Source organism: Heptranchias perlo, chromosome 3, assembly GCF_035084215.1.
Source record: "Heptranchias perlo isolate sHepPer1 chromosome 3, sHepPer1.hap1, whole genome shotgun sequence".
Taxonomy (NCBI): Eukaryota; Metazoa; Chordata; class Chondrichthyes; order Hexanchiformes; family Hexanchidae; genus Heptranchias; species Heptranchias perlo.
This window is the reverse complement of record NC_090327.1, coordinates 2,173,629-2,194,709: the sequence shown is the minus strand read 5'-3', so window position 1 is coordinate 2,194,709 and position 21,081 is coordinate 2,173,629. Positions and strand designations below refer to the sequence as shown.

The following is a 21,081-nucleotide window of genomic DNA, read 5'->3' as shown; positions in this document are numbered from 1 at the left end:
GTTGTAAAATAACTCCCTAAATGAACACCACTGCTCATGTACCGTCTTACCCTTTAATCTATTTTCCCAGTCCACTTTAATCAATTCCGCTCTCATACCATCATAGTCTCCTTTATTCAAGCTCAGTACGCTTGTTTGAGAATCAACCTTCTCACCCTCTAATTGGATATGGAATTCAACCATGTTGTGGTCGCTCGTTCCAAGGGGATCCTTAACTAGGACATTATTAATTAATCCTGACTCATTACACAGGACCAGGTCCAAGGTTGCCTGCCCCCTTGTTGGATCAGTTACATACTGCTCAAGAAATCCATCCCTGATGCACTCAATGAACTCGTCCTCAAGGCTGCTCTGCCCAATTTGATTTGTCCAGTTAATATGATAATTAAAATCCCCCATAATTATAGCTGTTCCCTTATTACATGCCCCGACTATTTCCTGATTAATACTTCTTCCAGCAGAGTTGCAACTATTAGGAGGCCTATATACTACGCCCACTAATGTTTTTTTCCCCTTATTATTCCTTATCTCCACCCAAACTGTTTCATTATCTTGATGCTTTGTCCCAATATCATTTCTCTGTATTACAGTGATTCCTTCCTTTATTATCATAGCCACCCCACCTCCCCTTCCTTCCTGCCTGTCCTTCCTGATTGTTAAATACCCTGGCATATTTAATTCCCAGTCGTTGTCACCCTGCAGCCATGTTTCTGTAATGGCCACAAGATCATACCCATACGTCGTTATTTGTGCCGTTAACTCGTCCATTTTGTTACGAATGCTACGTGCATTCAGATAAAGAACTTTCAAATCTGTTTTGTGACGCTTAGTTCCTGCTTTTTCCTTTTTTAACACTTTACCTATTACTCCATACCTTCTGTCCCTTCCTGTTACGCTTTCCTCTCTCTCCCTGCTCAGGTTCCCAACCCCCTGCCACTTTAGTTTAAACCCTCCCCAACAGCACTAGCAAACACTCCTCCTAGGACAGCGGTCCCGGCCCTGCCCAGGTGCAGACCGTCCGGTTTGTACTGGTCCCACCTCCCCCAGAACCGTTTCCAGTGTCCCAGGAATTTGAATCCCTCCCCCTTGCACCATTCCTCTAGCCACGTATTCATTTGAAATATCCTCCTATTTCTACTCTGACTAGCACGTGGCACTGGCAGCAATCCTGAGATTACTACCTTTGAGGTCCTATTTTTTAATTTACCTCCTAACTCCCTATATTCTGCTTTTAGGACCTCATCCCCTTTTTTACCTATATCGTTGGTGCCTATGTGCACCACGACAGCTGGCTGTTCGCCCTCCCCCTCCAAAATGTTCTGTAGCCGCTCTGAGACGTCCTTGATCCTTGCACCAGGGAGGCAACACACCATCCTTGAGTCTCGGTTGCGGCCGCAGAAACGCCTGTCTATTCCCCTTACAATTGAGTCCACTATCACTATAGCTCTTTCACTCTTTTACCTCCCAGCCTGTGCAGCAGAGCTACCCGTGGTGCCAGGAAGTTGGCTGCTGCTGCCTTCCCCTGATAAGTCATCCCCCACAACAGCATCCAAAGTGGCATATCTGTTTGAGAGGGGGATGGCCACAGGGGACCCCTGCACTACCTGCCTGCACCTCTTACTCTTCCTGGTGGTCACCCATTCACTTCCTGCCTGTATACCCTTTACCTGCGGTGTGACCAACTCGCTAAACGTGCTATCCACGAGTTTCTCTGCATCGCGGATGCTCCACAGTGAGTCCACCCGCAGCTCCAGCTCCGAGATACGATTGGTCAGTAGCTGCAGGTGGACACACTTCCCGCACACATGGTCGGCAGGGACACTGGTAGTGTCCATGACTTCCCACATCTTGCAGGAGGGGCATATCACGGGTGCGAGGTCTGCTGCCATGTCCTATTAAATTATGTTTATCCAAATGTTCTGCTACTGTCTCCTTAATAATAGACTCCAAAATTTTACCCACCACAGATGTTAGGCTAACTGGTCTATAATTTCCAGCCTTCTGCCTACTACCCTTTTTAAATAAGGGTGTTACTTTGGCAGTTTTCCAATCTGCCGGGACCTTTGCCGAGTCCAGAGAATTTTGGAAAATTATTACCAAAGCATCCACAATCCCTACTGCCACTTCCCTCAAGACCCTAGGATGTAAGCCATCAGGTTTAGGGGATTTATCCGCCTTGAGTCCCATTAATTTACTGAGTACCAATTCCTTAGTGATTTTAATCGTATTTAGCTCCTCCCCCCCAGAGCCCCCCGTTTGTCCAGTGTTGGGATATTCTTAGTGTCCTCTACCGTAAAGACTGAAACAAAATATTTGTTCAGCATTTTTGCCATCTCCATGTTTCCCACCATTAATTTCCCGGTCTCATCCTCTAAGGGACCTACGTTTGCCTTAGCCACCCTTTTTCTTTTTATATAACTGTAGAAACTCTTGCTATCTTTTTATATTTTTTGCTAATTTATTTTCATAATCTATCTTCCCTTTCTTAATCAATCCTTTCATTACTTTTTGCTGTCTTTTGAAGACTTCCCAATCTTCTATCCTCCCACTAAGTTTGGCTACCTTATATGTCCTTGTTTTTAGTCAGATACTGTCCTTAATTTCTTTACTTAGCCACGGATGGCTGTCATTTCTTTTACACCCTTTTTTCCTCAGTGGAATATATATTTTTTGAAAGTTGTAAAATAACACCTTAAATGAACACCACTGCTCATGTACCGTCTTACCCTTTAATCTATTTTCCCAGTCCACTTTGATCAATTCCGCTCTCATACCATCATAGTCTCCTTTATTCAAGCTCAGTACGCTTGTTTGAGAACTAACCTTCTCACCCTCTAATTGGATATGGAATGTAACCAGGTCCAAGGTTGCTTGCCCCCTTGTAGGTTCAGTTACATACTGCTCAAGAAATCCATCCCTAATACACTCAATAAACTCTTCCTCAAGGCTACCCTGCCCAATTTGATTTGTCCAGTTAATATGATAGTTAAAATCCCCCATAATTATAGCTGTTCCCTTATTACATGCCCCGACTATTTCCTGATTAATACTTCTTCCAGCAGAGTTGCAACTATTAGGAGGCCTATATACTACGCCCACTAGTGTTTTTTGTCCCTTATTATTCCTTATCTCTACCCAAACTGTTTCATTATCCTGATCCTTTGTCCCAATATCTTTTCTCTATTACATTGATTCCTTCCCTTATTAACATAGCCACCCCACCTCCCCTTCCTTCCTGCCTGTCCTTCCTGATTGTTAAATACCCTAGCATATTTAATTCCCAGTCGTTGTCACCCTGCAGCCATGTTTCTGTAATGGCCACAAGATCATACCCATACGTCGTTATTTGTGCCGTTAACTCGTCCATTTTGTTACGAATGCTACGTGCATTCAGATAAAGAACTTTCAAATATGTTTTGTGACACTTAGTTCCTGCTTTTTCCTTTTTTAACACTTTACCTTTTACTCCATACCTTCTGTCCCTTCCTGATACGCTTTCCTCTGTCTCCCTGCTCAGGTTCCCAACCCCCTGCCACAGCTTTGATGCTGGGTTAATCGCCTTACGCCTTCTAGTTTTCATTTTATCTGTCGTACCTAAAGTGCACTTTCTTTCCGCTGCTCTACGCTTTTCCCTTTCACTTGTTCTTGAACAACTGTGCGTACTATTTGTATTGTAGATTTCCCCTGGGTCTTCCCCTCTCTTGCTGCTCTCAACTTTATTCCCTTCTGACTCCCCGCTCAGGTTCCCATCCCTCTGCCACTCTAGTTTAAACCTTCCCCAACAGCACGAGCAAACACCCCCACGAGGACATTGGTCCCGGTCCTGCTCGGGTGTAAACCGTCCCGCTTGTACAGGTCCCACCTTCCCCAGAACCGGTCCCAATGTCCCAGGAATCTAAATCCCTCCCTCCTACACCATCCCTGCAGCCACGCATTCATCCGGTCTATTCTCCTGTTCCTATACTCACTAGCATGTGGCACCGGTAGTAATCCTGAGATCACTACCTTTGAAGTCCTGCTTTTTAATTTATCTCCTAACTCCTTAAATTCACCTTGCAGGACCTCATCCCTTTTTTTTACCTATGTCGTTGGTACCAATATGGACCACGACTACTGGCTGTTCACCCTCCCCCTCCAGAATGCCCTGCAGCCGCTCCGTGACATCCTTGACCCTAGCACCAGGGAGGCAACATACCATCCTGGAGTCACGTTTGCGGCCGCAGAAACGCCTATCTGTTCCCCTTACAATTGAATCCCCTATCACTATAGCCCTGCCACTTCTTCCTCCCCTCCTGTGCAGCAGAGCCACCCATGGTGCCCCGAACCTGGCTCTTGCTGCTTTCCCCTGATAAGCCATCTCCCCCAACAGTATCCAAAGCAGAATATCTGTTTGAGAGGGAGATGGCCCCAGGGGTCTCCTGCTGTACCTGCCTAGTCCTTTTACTCTGCCTGGCGGTCACCCATTTCCTTTCTGCCTGCGTATTCTTTACCTGCGGTGTGACCACCTCACTGAACGTGCTATCCACGATAGTCTCAGCATCGCGGATGCTCCACAGTGAATCCACCCGCAGCTCCAGCTCCGAAAGACGGTTAGCCAGGGGTGTTAGCGTGTTAGTGAGGGATTATAGATTGAAGAAATCATTTCATCCACTGCTCTTTACCAGGAGTGTTGTTTTGTTTCTCTCTAACCTGCTGCTCTGCAGGTTGCTTCAAGGGGGAGACCGAGCCAAGCGAGCGCAGGAGACGAGGAGGTCGGCAGACGGGGCAATGTCAGCTTTTAACCCACCCCTTACCCAGGGGCTGGCTCCACCGCGGAATACAACAGGCTCCCAGAGTGACGATCCGGCTCACACAGGGAATCCACTGCGAGGTAAAGGGGCATGGAGATTACAACCGAACCGGGGGGAGAGTAACTGGGGGTTAGAAGGGGAGGGTATCGGAGGGTTTGACATGGGGAGGGTAACTGGGGGTTACCCAGGAGGAGGGTAATGGGGGGGGGGGGTAAACTGGGGGTTACCCAGGAGTAGGGTAATGGGGGGGGGGGTTAGATAGCAGGGGGGTTACCCAGGAGGAGGGTAACGGGGGGTAGGGTGGGTAACTGGAGGTTACCCAGGGGGAGGGTAACGGGAGTTTGGGTGGGTTAACTGGGGGTCACCCAGGAGAGGGGTTAACGGGGGGTCACCCAGGAGAGGGGTTAACGGGGGGTCACCCAGGAGAGGGGTTAACTGGGGGTCACCCAGGAGAGGGGTTAACTGGGGGTCACCCAGAGGGGGGGTAGGGAGGAGGGTAACTGGGGGTCACCCGGGTGGAGTGGAGTGGAGTGGAGTGGGGTGGGTAATTGGGGGTTAGACAGGGGAGGGCATAACTGGTGCCAATATATAGAATTTACAGAAACAGGCCATTTGGCCCAACAGGTCAATGTCTGTGTTTATGCTCCACACGAGCCTCCTCCCTCCCCACTTCATCTCACCCGATCAACATATCCTTCTATTCCTTTCTCCCTCATGTACTTATCCATCTGCCCCAGTGCTGGCACCCATTACCCCTCTCTCAAACTGAGAGGGGTAGGTGGCGCCAGTATGGGGGAGGGGGAGGGGCTGGCTGGCGCCAGTACAGGGAGGGGGAGGGGCTGGCTGGCGCCAGTATGGGGGAGGGGGAGGGGGTAGCTGGTGCCAGTACGGGGGAGGGGGTAGCTGGTGCCAGTACGGGGGAGGGGGAGGGGGTAGCTGGTGCCAGTACGGGGGAGGGGGAGGGGGTAGCTGGTGCCAGTACGGGGGAGGGGGAGGGGGTAGCTGGTGCCAGTTCTGGGGAGGGGGGTAGCTGGTGCCAGTACGGGGGAGGGGGAGGGGGTAGCTGGCGCCAGTACGGGGCAGGGGGAGGGGGTAGCTGGTGCCAGTACGGGGGAGGGGGAGGGGGTAGCTGGCGCCAGTACGGGGCAGGGGGAGGGGGTAGCTGGTGCCAGTACGGGGGAGGGGGAGGGGGTAGCTGGTGCCAGTACGGGGGAGGGGGAGGGGGAGGGGGTAGCTGGCGCCAGTACGGGGAGGGGGAGGGGGGTAGCTGGCGCCAGTACGGGGCAGGGGGAGGGGGTAGCTGGTGCCAGTACGGGGGAGGGGGAGGGGGTAGCTGGTGCCAGTACGGGGGAGGGGGAGGGGGAGGGGGTAGCTGGTGCCAGTACGGGGAGGGGGAGGGGGAGGGGGTAGCTGGTGCCAGTACGGGGAGGGGGGTAGCTGGTGCCAGTACGGGGGAGGGGGAGGGAGGTAGCTGGCGCCAGTACGGGGAGGGGGAGGGGGTAGCTGGTGCCAGTACGGGGAGGGGGAGGGGGGTAGCTGGCGCCAGTACGGGGGAGGGGGAGGGGGTAGCTGGTGCCAGTACGGGGAGGGGGAGGGGGGTAGCTGGTGCCAGTACGGGGGAGGGGGAGGGGGTAGCTGGTGCCAGTACGGGGGAGGGGGAGGGGGAGGGGGTAGCTGGTGCCAGTACGGGGGAGGGGGAGGGGGTAGCTGGTGCCAGTACGGGGAGGGGGTGGGGGGTAGCTGGTGCCAGTACAGGGAGGGGGAGGGGGTAGCTGGTGCCAGTACGGGGAGGGGGAGGGGGTAGCTGGTGCCAGTACGGGGAGGGGGTGGGGGGGTAGCTGGTGCCAGTACGGGGAGGGGGAGGGGGGTAGCTGGTGCCAGTACAGGGAGGGGGAGGGGGTAGCTGGTGCCAGTACGGGGAGGGGGGTGGGGGGTAGCTGGTGCCAGTACGGGGAGGGGGAGGGGGGTAGCTGGTGCCAGTACGGGGGAGGGGGAGGGGGAGGGGGTAGCTGGTGCCAGTACGGGGAGGGGGTGGGGGGTAGCTGGTGCCAGTACGGGGAGGGGGAGGGGGGTAGCTGGTGCCAGTACGGGGGAGGGGGAGGGGGAGGGGGTAGCTGGTGCCAGTACGGGGGAGGGGGAGGGGGAGGGGGGTAGCTGGTGCCAGTACGGGGAGGGGGAGGGGGAGGGGGGTAGCTGGTGCCAGTACGGGGGAGGGGGAGGGGGAGGGGGGTAGCTGGTGCCAGTACGGGGGAGGGGGAGGGGGTAGCTGGTGCCAGTACGGGGGAGGGGGAGGGGGAGGGGGTAGCTGGTGCCAGTACGGGGGAGGGGGAGGGGGTAGCTGGTGCCAGTACGGGGGAGGGGGAGGGGGAGGGGGTAGCTGGTGCCAGTACGGGGGAGGGAGAGGGGGAGGGGGTAGCTGGTGCCAGTACGGGGGAGGGAGAGGGGGAGGGGGTAGCTGGTGCCAGTACGGGGGAGGGGGAGGGGGAGGGGGGTAGCTGGTGCCAGTACGGGGGAGGGGGAAGCTGGTGCCAGTACGGGGGAGGGGGAGGGGGAGGGGGTAGCTGGTGCCAGTACGGGGGAGGGGGAGGGGGAGGGGGGTAGCTGGTGCCAGTACGGGGGAGGGGGAGGGGGAGGGGGTAGCTGGTGCCAGTACGGGGGAGGGGGAGGGGGAGGGGGTAGCTGGTGCCAGTACGGGGGAGGGGGAGGGGGGTAGCTGGTGCCAGTACGGGGGAGGGGGAGGGGGAGGGGGTAGCTGGTGCCAGTACGGGGGAGGGGGAGGGGGGTAGCTGGTGCCAGTACGGGGAGGGGGAGGGGGAGGGGGGTAGCTGGTGCCAGTACGGGGGAGGGGGAGGGGGTAGCTGGTGCCAGTACGGGGGAGGGGGAGGGGGAGGGGGGTAGCTGGTGCCAGTACGGGGAGGGGGAGGGGGAGGGGGGTAGCTGGTGCCAGTACGGGGGAGGGGGAGGGGGTAGCTGGTGCCAGTACGGGGGAGGGGGAGGGGGTAGCTGGTGCCAGTACGGGGGAGGGGGAGGGGGTAGCTGGTGCCAGTACGGGGGAGGGGGAGGGGGTAGCTGGTGCCAGTACGGGGAGGGGGAGGGGGAGGGGGAGGGGGTAGCTGGTGCCAGTACGGGGAGGGGGAGGGGGAGGGGGGTAGCTGGTGCCAGTACGGGGAGGGGGAGGGGGAGGGGGTAGCTGGTGCCAGTACGGGGGAGGGGGAGGGGGAGGGGGTAGCTGGTGCCAGTACGGGGAGGGGGAGGGGGAGGGGGTAGCTGGTGCCAGTACGGGGGAGGGGGAGGGGGAGGGGGTAGCTGGTGCCAGTACGGGGAGGGGGAGGGGGAGGGGGTAGCTGGTGCCAGTACGGGGAGGGGGAGGGGGAGGGGGTAGCTGGTGCCAGTACGGGGGAGGGGGAGGGGGAGGGGGTAGCTGGTGCCAGTACGGGGAGGGGGAGGGGGAGGGGGTAGCTGGTGCCAGTACGGGGGAGGGGGAGGGGGGTAGCTGGTGCCAGTACGGGGGAGGGGGAGGGGGAGGGGGTAGCTGGTGCCAGTACGGGGGAGGGGGAGGGGGGTAGCTGGTGCCAGTACGGGGAGGGGGAGGGGGAGGGGGTAGCTGGTGCCAGTACGGGGGAGGGGGAGGGGGGTAGCTGGTGCCAGTACGGGGAGGGGGAGGGGGAGGGGGTAGCTGGTGCCAGTACGGGGGAGGGGGAGGGGGAGGGGGTAGCTGGTGCCAGTACGGGGAGGGGGAGGGGGTAGCTGGTGCCAGTACGGGGAGTAAGCCGTTACCCTCTAATCGCTCCTGTCCCATTTTTAAAACACTGTTATATCTTAGAAAGTGCACTGTAATAATATTATTTGAACACTCAATGTTCTTGTATCTGATTCCTCTCCCGTTATTTTACTGCAGCCTTTAACCCGTTTATTTTATCATGAATAAAGTAATTGAGTAACAATAATTCAGAGTTTGTGCAGTTATATTACTCGGTGGGGTGAGGAATGCAATATCGTTCCACTTTACGCACCCAGTTTAGAATCAATTATCCCAGATCAGGGTAGATGCAGCTTAGAACCTCCCTCGAAAGTGCCCCAATAATGTGCCTCAACTGAAGATCTCGATGATGATCGGCACTACACCAGTGTGATATTTATTTTTCTCCCCTCCACCCATGCTTATGCCCTCTCTCTCTGGCCGATTGCCGCTCTGGACTGTAGTGCCAGCAGTTTTGTGCTTTCAGAGTATCCCAAACTCAATTTGTTGCTGCCTGTTCCAGATTGAGATGTGCCGCAGGTGTTTACTCGAGTTCAGTGGTGTCAGTCGCTCAGACGTAGGCTCTCACTGCCCTGTATCCGCTACGGGGAATGTAACAATGAAAGCCCCTCGCAATCTGGATCAGATCCCTGTGTCTTGCGTGTGCCTGTACTCCTCCGATCGCTCCAAGGGAGGGCCGAGTTATCGCTGGGCGAGGCCTCGTTTGGTTTAGTTTGGAAACTGCTTTCTTCTGCGTGCAGGATACTGAACATGATGAAAGTTGCAGGCAGTTCACTCCACAGAAATTCACATAAGGTACAACATGGAAACAGGCCATTTGTCCCAACTGGTCTGTAGGAACAGGAGGAGGCCATTCAGCCCCTCGAGCTTGTTCCGCCATTCAGTGCAATCATGGCTGATCTGTATCTTAACTCAATTTACCCGCCTCGGGTCAGTAACCCTTAATACCCTTACCCAACAAAAATCGATCAACCTCAGTTTTGAAATTTTCAATCGAGCCCCGGCCTCAACAGCTTTTTGGGGAGAGAGTTCCAGATTCCCACTCCCCTTTGCGTGAAGACATAGGAACAGGAGTAGGCCATTCAGCCCCTCGTGCCTGCTCCGCCATTTGATAAGATCATGGCTGATCTGTGATCTAACTCCATATACCTGCCTTTGGCCCATATCCCTTAATACCTTTGGTTGCCAAAAATCTATCTATCTCAGATTTAAATTTAGCAATTGAGCTAGTATCAATTGCTTCCTGACATTACCCCTGAACGGCCCAGCTCAAATTTTAAGGTTATGCCCCCTTGTTCTGGACTCTCCCCCACCAGAGGAAATAGTTTCTCTCTATCAACCCCATCAAATCCTTTAATCATCTTAAACCCCTCGATTAGATCACCCCTTAATCTTCTATACTCGAGGGAATACAAGCCCAGTCTATGCAACCTCATAATTTAACCCTTTTCATCTCAGTATCATCCATATCAGTGCAAGCAAATAGTCCTAATCACATTTGCCCTGTTCCGATATCACAGTAGGTACGGCACAGGAGGAGGCCATTCGACCCATCGCGCCTGTGCTGGCTGTTTGAAAGAGCTGTCCAATTAATCCCATTCCCCTGCTCTTTCCCCATAGCTCTGTAAATTGTTTCCCTTCAAGTATTTATCCAATTCCCTTTTGAAAGTTATTATTGAATCTGCTTCTGGCAGCGCATTCCAGATCAGAACAACTCGCTGTGTAAAAAAAAATGTTTTTCCTTATGTCTCCTCTGCCTCTTTTGCCGATCACTTTAAATCTGTGTCCTCTGGTTACTGATCCTTTCAATCCCTTTTCCTTCATCCACCTCTCCAATCTAATCTTGAATGTTAGAAACATAGAAAATAGGAGCAGGAGTAGGCCATTCGGCCCTTCGAGCCTGCTCCGCCATTCAATATGATCATGGCTGATCCTCTATCTCAATACCATATTCCCGCTCTCTCCCCATACCCCTTGTTGCCTTTTGTGTCCAGAAAACTATTTCGCTCCTTCTTAAATATATTCAGTGACTTGGCCTCCACAGTCTTCTGTGGTAGAGAATTCCACAGGTTCACCACCCTCTGAGTGAAGAAATTTCTCCTCATCTCAGTCCTAAATGTCCTACCCCGTATCCTGAGACTGTGACCCCTCGTTCTGGACCCTCCCCAGCCAGGTGAAATGTCCTCCCTGCATCCAGTCTGTCTCGCCCTGTCAGAATTTTATATGTTTCAACTAAATCCCCTCTCATTCTTCTAAACTCGAGTGAATACAGGCCGAGTCGACCCAATCTCTCCTCATACGACAGTCCTGCCATCCCAGGAATCAGTCTGGTGAACCTTCGCTGCACTCCCTCTATGGCAAGTATATCCTTTCTTAGGTAAGGAGACCAAAACTGCACACAATACTCCAGATGTGGTCTCACCAAGGCCCTGTATAACTGCAGTAAGACATCCTTGTTCTTATACTCACATCCTCTTGCAATGAAGGCCAACATACCATTTGCCTTCCTAACTGCTTGCTGCACCTGCATATTTGCTTTCAGTGACTGGTGTACAAGGACACCCAGGTCCCTTTGTACATCAACATTCCCCAATCTATCACCATTTAAATAATACTCTGCCTTTCTGTTTTTCCTTCCGAAGTGGATAACTTCACATTTATCCACATTATACTGCATCTGCCATGTATTTGCCCACTCACTCAACTTGTCTAAATCGCCTTGAAATGGGAGTCTTTCAAGTCTTTCTTTTTATTTGGGCATTCGAACCCTAGCAGGACTCTGGGATGAGTTATCGTTGCTTCCATGAGAGCCGAGACAGCGAGTATTGACCGGCTATTCGACTGCAGAGGGGGAACACTTTCCAGCAGGGTTCCCCGCGTTCTCTATCCCCCCTCTCTAGCTCAAGGGCGCTGTGGCCAAGTTCAGCCCCTCTGCTGTCGCCTTGGCTGAATTAACTCAACACAAAACAGGGATCAAGGCTCAGTCCTGCCAGCCTGTGTGAGTCAGCTCCATGCCTGGTGTGTCTTTTAGCGATTAGACCAGCATGGTGGGGCCTGGTTTCCTGTTTCAAGTCCCATTCACCCATCAGCCCCTGTGCTCACTGACCTACATTGGCTCCTGGTCCATCAACGCCTGGAATTTAAAATTCTCATCCTTGTGTTCAAATCCCTCCATGGCCTCCCCCCTCCCTATCTCTCTAACCTCCTCCAGCCCTACAACCGTCCGAGATCTCTGCGCTCCTCCAATTCTGGCCTCTTGCGCATCCCCCGATTTTAATCGCTCCACCATTGGCGGCCGTGCCTTCAGCTGCCGAGGCCCTAAGCTCTGGAATTCCCTCCCTAAACCTCTCTGCCTCTCTCTCCTCCTTTAAGACTCTCCTTAAAACCTCTCTCTTTGACTAAGCTTTTGGTCACCTGTCCTAATATCTCCTTATGTGGCTCGGTGTCAAATTTTGTTTGACAATCGCTTCTGTGAAGCGCCTTGGGATGTTTTACTGTGTTAAAGGTTCTATATAAATGCAGGTTGTTGTGGTTGTCGCACTGAATTAATTATAATTGCCCTCAGACTACGATGGATGTTGAGGGGGGATTGATGGGTCGGCCCCACAGTGAGGCGGTAATTTTAACTTTGGGTGGAAGTGTAAAACGGGGGATATCCGTGGGGGATGGCGGACGGTGAGAGGTGCCCGCCTTCGCCCGTGTGACCTCACAGTGACGGCCAGTGTCGTCCAACAATTCCCCAGAAACAGTCCAGACCGACGGGCCCCACACGAGAGGGGGGTGAAACCCCGACTGAGGATTGGAATTGGAGTGGCTGTGAATCTCCTGGGGGATTTGAGTTGGGAGCGAGTGGCCGCTCTTGTTAAACGTGTCTCCTGCACTGTGTGGATGGGAGGGAGGAACGTGGAGTTCCTCAGGCCCATCGACCAATCCTAATTACTGCTCCGTGCAAGGCCGGAAGCTGCCTGTATCCTACGGGTCAGTTACCCATTCCCGAGTCACCACCTGACAGGGATGGAAATTGGTGAAAAGAGCGTCCAGCAGTTAAATGGTTAAATCCAACAGCAAATATTAATTAATACTGAAAATAAATAACAAAGCAGGGGCGGGGAAAGTTTATGTTTCAAAGTAGGAATAATGCCAATAAGTTAAATTATTGGGTTCACTCCCTGATCCTCATTGGCTGTTTCTGGCTCCGTCCCCTCACTCTCAGTGGTTGGCTGCCTCGTGGTCGGAATGGCGGGGGGGGGGGTTGGAGCCTTGTCCTCTATAAAGGAAGAGGGGTGAGGAGGAGATAGTGTCTGTGGGGAGAGTCTGGGAACAGGAGCAGGAGCAGAATTCTCTGCAAAGAGGTAGTGGGATACTGGCTTTAATGTAATGACTAGTTGGTGTAAACCGTGTTGGTTTTGGGGTCTTGTAACTCGATTAATGGGGTTCCTTTTTTTCTCTGTTTCAGCCCCTTCCTTTAGTTTGTAAACCATGGCTGATGATGAAATTGCTGCTCTGGTGGTGGATAGTGGATCTGGGATATGTAAGGTTGGGTTTGCGGGGGACAACGCTCCCAGGGCCGTGTTCCCCTCCATCGTGGGCCGGCCTCGACACCAGGTGAGTCCTTCGACTGAGAAGTATGAACTTGTTCAGTGTAAAGTGGTGCGGGCAACATTCTTGTTTTGGAATAGTTCTTTTGTTTCCTTGTATTAAGATTTGAATGCAGGCTTTATTTTAAGTGTCTCCTTGAGAGGATTGTGATTGTCTGGAACTGTTCTGAGGGGCCTTCTGTCAGTGAAGAGTCATCCTGGTGGATGATTGATGCGATCTTTAGTGGCTAACATTCCCTGGCCAGCCCAGCTTGCTCCATTGGTGATCGGAGACCCCTGTTCTTGCGGACTTTGGATCCAATTGGTCTGTGTTTCAAGTGTAAACACGGGAGTATTTCCACGATCATATTCTGGTCTTGCTGTGGCAGGAGTTTGACTGAATCTAGCTGCAATGTAAAAGTATGTTTTCAAGGAGTTGTATGAGGACCAAATTGGCCTGTAGCCAAGTCTTCAAATACTGACTGACCAATTGATGAGATGACTTGGTCTGACTCACCTTGTCACCTCCAGGTTTCCATCCCTGACCCTCCACCTCCTCCAAATCCAGATGCTAACCCTTCACCAAAACATGGGGTTAGCTTCCACATGTCTACTGGTGATGTCCAGCTCTACCTCTGGACTCCTGTGCTGTTAGACTGCTTTTTCCAACCTCCATTGCCTTGGACTCATTGCAGAAAGACTGAAGGCAGCCTCTCTGTGCCTCTGCTATTAACCCTGCTCCCTCGCCACTGACTCTGTCCCTCCCCTATCACTTGCTTTTAGTTTTTGCCATTCTTGGGGTGTGGCTGGTATTTATTGCTCCCCCGCCCAGTTGCCCTGAGACGATGGGAGGCGATCTAACTACATTGCATCCGTGAGGTTGAGCTGCGTGGCTAGCATGTTTCAGGAGGTGGTCACCTCACAGCTTGAGAATGCAGGCAGAGAGGGACTGGGTGATTGCTAGGCAGACAAGGAGGACCAGGCAGGAAGTGCAGGAGTCCCCTGAGGGCATCGCACACTCTCTCCAATATTCAGTTCTGAAGACTGGTGAGGGAGAGGGCTTCCCTGTGGAGTGCAGCCAGAGCCAAGACCATAGCACCATGGGTGGCTCAGCTGTATGGAAGGGGGGTGAACTAATTTGGTAGGGGGATGGGCACCAGGATTTAGCAATGAAAAGGGGAAACAAGGGGTATAAGAGATAGGAGTAGGCCATTTGGCCCCTCGAGCCTGCCCCGCCACCCAATGAGACCATGGCTGATCTGATTCTGGCCTCAACTCCACTTTCCCGCCCTTTCCCCATATCCTTTGACTCCCTTGCTGATCAAAAATTTGTCGAACTCGGTCTTGAATATATTCAATGACTCGTCCTCCACTGCTCTTTGGGGCAAAGAATTCCAAAGGTTCACAACCCTCAGAAGAAATTTCTCCTCATCTGTCTTAAATGGGCAACCCCTTATTCTGAGACTAGTTCTAGATTCCCCCATGTGGGAATCCTCTCAGCATTTACCCTGTCAAGCCCCCTCAGAATCTACTGTTTCAATAAGATCTCTTTGTTCGCAACTCCAATGAGTATAGGCCCAACCTGTTCAATCTTTCCTCATGAGACAACCCTTCCGTACCCGGAATCAACCTAGTGAACCTGCTCTGAACTTCCTCCAATGCAAGTATGTCCTTCCTTTAAATAAGGTGACCAAAGTTGTACACAGTACTCCAGGTGTGGTCTCACCAGCACCCTGTACTGTTGTAGCAGGACTTCCCTGCTTTTATACTCCATCCCCCTAGAAATATGGCAATAAATGCTGGCCTTGCCAGCGACGCCCACATCCCATGAACGAATTAAAAAAAGGCCAGTATTCCGTTTGCCTTCCAGATTACCTGCTGCACCTGTATATTGACTTTGTGTTTCATGTACGAGGACACCCAAATCTGTACCATAGTGTTTCTCCATTTATATAACATTTTGCTTTTTATTTATTCCTCCCAAAATGGATGACTTCACATTTTCCCACATTATACTCAATCTACCAAATTTTTGCCCATTCGCTTAACCTGTCAATATCCCTTTGCAGACACTTTGTGTCCTCCTCACAACTTGCTTTTCCACCTATCTTTGTATCATCAGCAAATTTGGCCACAAGACACTCTGTTCCTTCATCCAAGTCATTGATATATATTGTAAATAGTTGAGGCCCCAGTACTGAGCCCTGCGACACCCCACTAGTTACAGATTGCCATTTTGAAAATGACCCTTTTATCCCGACTCTTTGTTTTCTGTTAGTCAATCCTCTATCTGTGCCAGTATATTACCCCCAACACCATGAGCTCTTATCTTGTGCAGTAATCTTTTATGTGGCACCTTATTGAATGCCTTTTGGAAATCCAAATATACTACATCCATTGGTTCCCCTTTATCCATCCTGCCTGTTACTTCCTCAAAGAACTCTCTAATAAATTTGTCAGACATGATTTCCCTTTCATAAAACCATGTTGACTCTCCTTGATTGTATTAGGAGTCTCCAAATGTCCTGCTACTACTTCCTTAATAATGGATTCTAGCATTTTCCCAATGACAGATGTTAGGCTAACTGGTCTATAGTTACCTGCTTTCTGCCTCTCTCCCTTCTTGTATAGGGGTGTTACGTTTGTGGTTTTCCAATCCGCTGAGACCTTTCCAGAATCTGGTGAATTCTGGAAGATTACAACCAATGCATTCACTATCTCTGTCGCCACTTCCTTTAAGCCCCTCGGATGCAAGCCATCAGGTCCAGGGGACTTGTCAGCCTTTAGACCCATTAGTTTACCTAGTACTTTTTCTCTAGTGACAGTGATTGTTTTTAGTTCCTCCCTCCTGGGTGTCTTGCTAGGCCACTTCAGAGGGCAGTTAGAGACAACCACATTGGAGTGGGTCTGGCCTCACATAGGCCCAGATCCAAGTAAGATGCCTGAGTGTTAAGCTGGGACCTGCCTTCTCTGATCAGGTTGATGATAAAAGATCCTGGATGTACTCTTTGGAGCAGTGTGCAGAGCTCTCCCGGTGGTCCTGGTCAAATGTTCCCCTCAACCAATGCCACCTCAAAGGATTAGCACGTCATCAAATTCACTTTGTTTGTGGGATCTTGCTGTGTGCAAATTGGCCACTGTTTTTTGTAACTACAAAAGAAAGTGACTTGTGCTTCTAAAATATTCCATCAGGTGGCAGGGTGCTTTGGGATGTCTTGAGGGTGTGATTGGGTACAATATATAAGTGGAAGTTCTCTAAATACAAGGGTGGCTTTTGTTTTTGTTTTGTCATTTCATGAGTTCAAATCCCACCCTGGCAGTTTGAGAACTTAAATTCAGGTGTTTTTTATTTTAAAATCTGGACATAAAGATCAGTAAAAGTGACCATGAAGCTGTCAGATTGTAGTTTTAAAACAAACCATAACTAGTTTCGCTGATGCCCTTTTTTAAATTTTATATCAGCCGTGATCTTACTGAATGGCGGAGTGGGCCCGAGGGGCCGTGTGGCCGACTCCTGGTCCTATTTATGGAATCTGCCATCCTTACCCAGTCTGGGTCTGTGTGTCTCCGGTCCCCACACACCCCAAATAGAGATGGGAAATAAATGCTGGCCCTGCCAGTGACATCCCAATCCCTGAGAGTGAATACAAGCGAGTGAATTTTCTTCCTTCATGGTGTTGTTCAGCATGTAGACAGATGACCAGACCGGCTGGGTGTGATTTTCTTTTATTGAACAATTTAAAGTGAACGGTGCATTTGGTAAGAATGAGGCGGCCACACACTGCTTGGATAATAAGAATCCAAATGGGGTAGAGGAGCAGAGGGATCGGGGTACAGATACACAAATCACTAAAAGTAGTGACGCAGGTTAAGGCCACCTTTACACAAACCAAGCACTGGGGTTCATTTCTAGAGGGAGAGAATTGGAGAGAAGGTTAAACTTGTATAGAACCTTGGTTAGACCACACTTGGAGCATTGTGAACAGTTCCGGTCTCCCTATTATAGAGGGTACAAAAAAGATTCACAAGGATGATACCAGGAGTGAGAGGATACCCTTATCAGGAAAGGCTGAACAGGCTGGGACTCTTTCTTTCCTCTGGATATGAGAAAACTGAGGGGTGACCTGATAGAGGCCTTTAAAATAATGGAGTTTGATGGGGTAGATGTAGAGAATGTTTCTACTTGTGGGGGAGAGGTCATAAATATAAAATGGTTGCTAATAAATCCAATAGGGAATTCAGGAGAAACTTTTCTTTCCCCCAGAGTGGTTAGAATGTGGAACTCACTACCACAACGAGTAGTTGAGGCAAATAGCACAGATACATTTTAAGGGGAAGCGAGATAAACACTGAGGGAGAAAGGAATAGAAGGATATGGTGATGGGGTTAGATGAAATACTGTGGGAGGCTCATGTGGAGCATAAACACCGGCATAGACCAGTTGGGCCGAATGGCCTGTTTCTCTACTGTAGTTTTGATGTAACTCGGTGAATCCTTTTTTAAAGGGTGGGTGGAAATTGGGAGGTCTGTTTAGTGTGCACCCACTTTGTGTAACACTAAACTGTGGCAATTTGATGCCCAGGTCTGTATTACTTACAGTCTATTAGACATTTTGGGAGTTATAATTAGATTCCCCCCGTTGTAAGAGGGGGAGGGAAATTCCGCCATCTTCCATCTCCTGAGCAGTATCCTGTTGGGTGTGTACTGTTCCAAGGATTGGGTTGTGGCTAAATATTTTATTACTGATTGTGTAAACTTGCCTACTAATGACCTGAGTGAGGTACACCCACCCATGGAACTAATCCCAGTGCTGTCAGTGGGAAAGGAAACATTTTTAATTTATCTATACTGTCTTATCCACTGGACATCCCAAAGCATTTCGCAGCCTTGTCACAGGTGCAAGTGGCAGCCAATTTGTGCACAGCAAGGTCCCACAAACAGCAAATGAGAAGATTAACCAGTTTTGTTGTGAATGTTGGCCAGGACACTGGGAAAACACCCGACGACTCTTCAAATAGTGCCATGGGATTGTTGCTTAGTGTGGGAGTGGTTTAATTGTCTCTTGGCTGACACTTTATAACCTGTCTTTCTTGCCCTATATATTTAGTGTGCAAGGCTGGGTGCTACAAACCTTGCTCATCTCTTCGAAACCTATCCTGCCCTGGTGCCTCTTTTTCGTGCCTGATCTTCCAGTAAGCTCAGTGGGAGAGACTGCCTCCTTATTCCTGTTGTAATGGAATTTGAACCAATGCCCAAATCTGGGCAGTCACCGTTCATAGCAAGGGCAGAGAACTTAGTCTCATCATCTGATTGCCATAAGTGGTCCTAATCTTGTACTGTCGTTTCCAGCATTCTTCTGACATAAAACACATCTTAGCTTGTGGCTGGTGCAACACAGTCCTTCCGTTCCCCTCTCCTCTTGCCCATCCAATTGTGAATAACTAGCAGACGGGGTGGGGGTGAGAAACGAGGGACTTCAGTTATGTGGAGAAGCTGAGGTTGCTCTCCTGAGAGCAGAGGAAGTTAAGGAGACTTAATGTTCCAACTCATGAGTGGTTTTGGTAGAGTAAATAAAGAGAAACTGTTTCCAGTGGCAGGAGGGTTGGTAACCAGAGGACACAGATTGAAGGTAATTGGCAAAAGAACCAGAGGGGAGAATTTTTTTTTCCTCCTTAGAATGCCAGCAATATTAAATTCAGGACGGTTGAGATAACTTAAGGCCAGTATTTCCAACCAGCACAATAAAGATGAGAAAATGAATTAAGCTGAATGCTTTCAACAGAAGGTCGTAAAAGCCCCACTGGTTCACTAATGTCTCCAGGGGAAAGAAACCTGCCATCTTTCCCAGTCTGGGCTTATGTGACTCCAGTCCCCACACCAACATGGTTGACCCTTAACTGCCCTCTGCAGCAGCCTAGCAAGACACTCTCTGTTATCAGGGAAACTAGGGATGGACACTTAATCCGGCCTTGCCAGCAATGCCGAAGCAGTTGATTTGTCAACCTGCTATAATGGCTTCCTCTCCAGCAGAAAGCCCTCAGTTAAGCTTCTTCTGGCTTCTGATAGGATATAACATCCTTTGTTTCATTTTCTTGTCTCCCATTCTAGGGCGTGATGGTAGGAATGGGTCAGAAAGACAGTTATGTTGGTGGCGAAGCCCAGAGCAAGAGAGGGATTCTGACCCTGAAATACCCAATCGAGCATGGGATTGTGACCAACTGGGATGACATGGAGAAGATCTGGCACCACACCTTCTACAATGAGCTGCGAGTGGCCCCAGAGGAACATCCTGTTCTCCTCACACAGGCACCTCTGAACCCCAAAGCCAACCGGGAGAAGATGACCCAGATCATGTTTGAAACCTTCAACACACCGGCCATGTATGTTGCCATTCAAGCCGTGCTGTCCTTGTACGCCTCCGGTCGCACAACTGGCATCGTACTAGATTCTGGTGATGGTGTGTCCCACACTGTGCCAATCTATGAAGGGTACGCCTTACCTCATGCCATCCTGCGACTAGACCTGGCTGGCCAGGATCTGACTGACTACTTGACGAAGATCCTGGCTGAACGTGGCTACTCCTTCACAACCACAGCCGAGAGGGAGATTGTGCGTGACATTAAGGAGAAACTTTCCTACGTGGCCCTGGATTTTGAACAGGAGATGCAGACGGCCAGCTCTTCTTCATCCTTGGAGAAAAGTTACAAGCTCCCTGATGGCCAAGTCATCACCATCGGCAATGAGCGTTTCCGCTGCCCAGAAACCCTCTTCCAACCCTCCTTCATTGGGATGGAATGTGATGCGATCCATGAGACCACTTTCAGCAGCATCATGAAATGTGACTTAGACATCAGGCAGGATCTGTTTGCCAACACTGTCTTGTCTGGTGGAACAACCATGTTCCCAGGTATTGCTGATCGGATGCAGAAGGAAATCACTGCCTTGGCTCCGAGCACAATGAAGATCAAGATCATTGCTCCACCCGAAAGGAAGTATTCAGTGTGGATCGGAGGCTCCATCTTGGCTTCTCTCTCCACCTTCCAGCAAATGCGGATCAGTAAGCAGGAGTACGATGAGTCTGGGCCCTCCATAGTCCATCGCAAGTGCTTCTAACATGCAGTAAGGATCGGAACTGATCCAGGCCTGACCAAGAGTTGTACCTGAAATTACACCTTTTTTCATTTCTCCCCACATGCTGCCTGACCTGATTTCTGTTTCCAGCATTTTCAGCTTTTGTTTCAGGCCCTTTGCATGGTACATGTCAGTCTTAACTCTTTCTACACAGCTTCAAAAAAAAAACCCCACTTCCACATTGGCTTGGGTACAGGGAGAGGTAAAGGATGAAACTCTTCATCTTGATCCTGGGAAGTTTTATCTGGAGGGGGCAAATTGTTGAGATCAGTCTGGGTTTCCTGGGAGAAATTTCAGCTCACCCCTTTCCATATTGTAGAAAGGAATTGCTGGATTGAAAAAGGACAAAGGTCCATTGAGTTTTCCTTCTACCACCCTCCCATGGTACAACGATGATGGGAGTTTGAGAAAGTCAGGGGCTTTCAAGATCTGATTTCATCTGTATTCAATTCTACAAATTCCCAATGGGTTTGTGGCCTTCAGATCCCAAATCTGCCCTCCAGCAGGTCCACCAATCCTGGGTGGTTTCCAGTCTGAATCTTTTTATTGTACTTGAGTATTTTTTGTCTCTCCCTTCTGATGTCGTTGGTGGGACGGTGCAATTGCTTGTAATGGGAAGATTGGGGCTTTTGAAAGGGTCTCTCCTTTGAGGAATGGCTGTGACGACTCACAGGGTATCACCTGGATCCATTTGCTCCCAATCTCTGCTGAAAGCCCTGAGTGTTGTTAATTTGAAATGTGTTGTGATGGTGTACTGTATTTTCCACCTGCACTGATTATTGCAGAACATTCTGGAATATTCAATAAAGGATTTGACAAGTAA

At 50.8% G+C, this 21,081-nt stretch overlaps 1 protein-coding gene across 2 annotated transcripts in view; it reads left to right on the top strand.

The window, feature by feature from the left end:
• The window catches only part of LOC137309342 (actin, non-muscle 6.2-like), a 44,063-nt gene extending 22,982 nt beyond the window's left edge, over nt 1-21,081 (top strand). Inside the window, exons 3-6 of one of the 2 annotated variants that reach the window (XM_067977606.1) lie at nt 4,704-4,870; nt 10,814-10,907; nt 13,007-13,155; nt 19,236-21,081. In XM_067977606.1, the coding sequence (XP_067833707.1) occupies nt 13,030-13,155; nt 19,236-20,240 (1,131 nt within the window). In that variant the 5' untranslated portion in view covers nt 4,704-4,870; nt 10,814-10,907; nt 13,007-13,029 and the 3' untranslated portion in view covers nt 20,241-21,081. The remainder of the gene's footprint in view (nt 1-4,703; nt 4,871-10,813; nt 10,908-13,006; nt 13,156-19,235) is intronic. The other variant, XM_067977602.1, reaches the window with a different exon arrangement.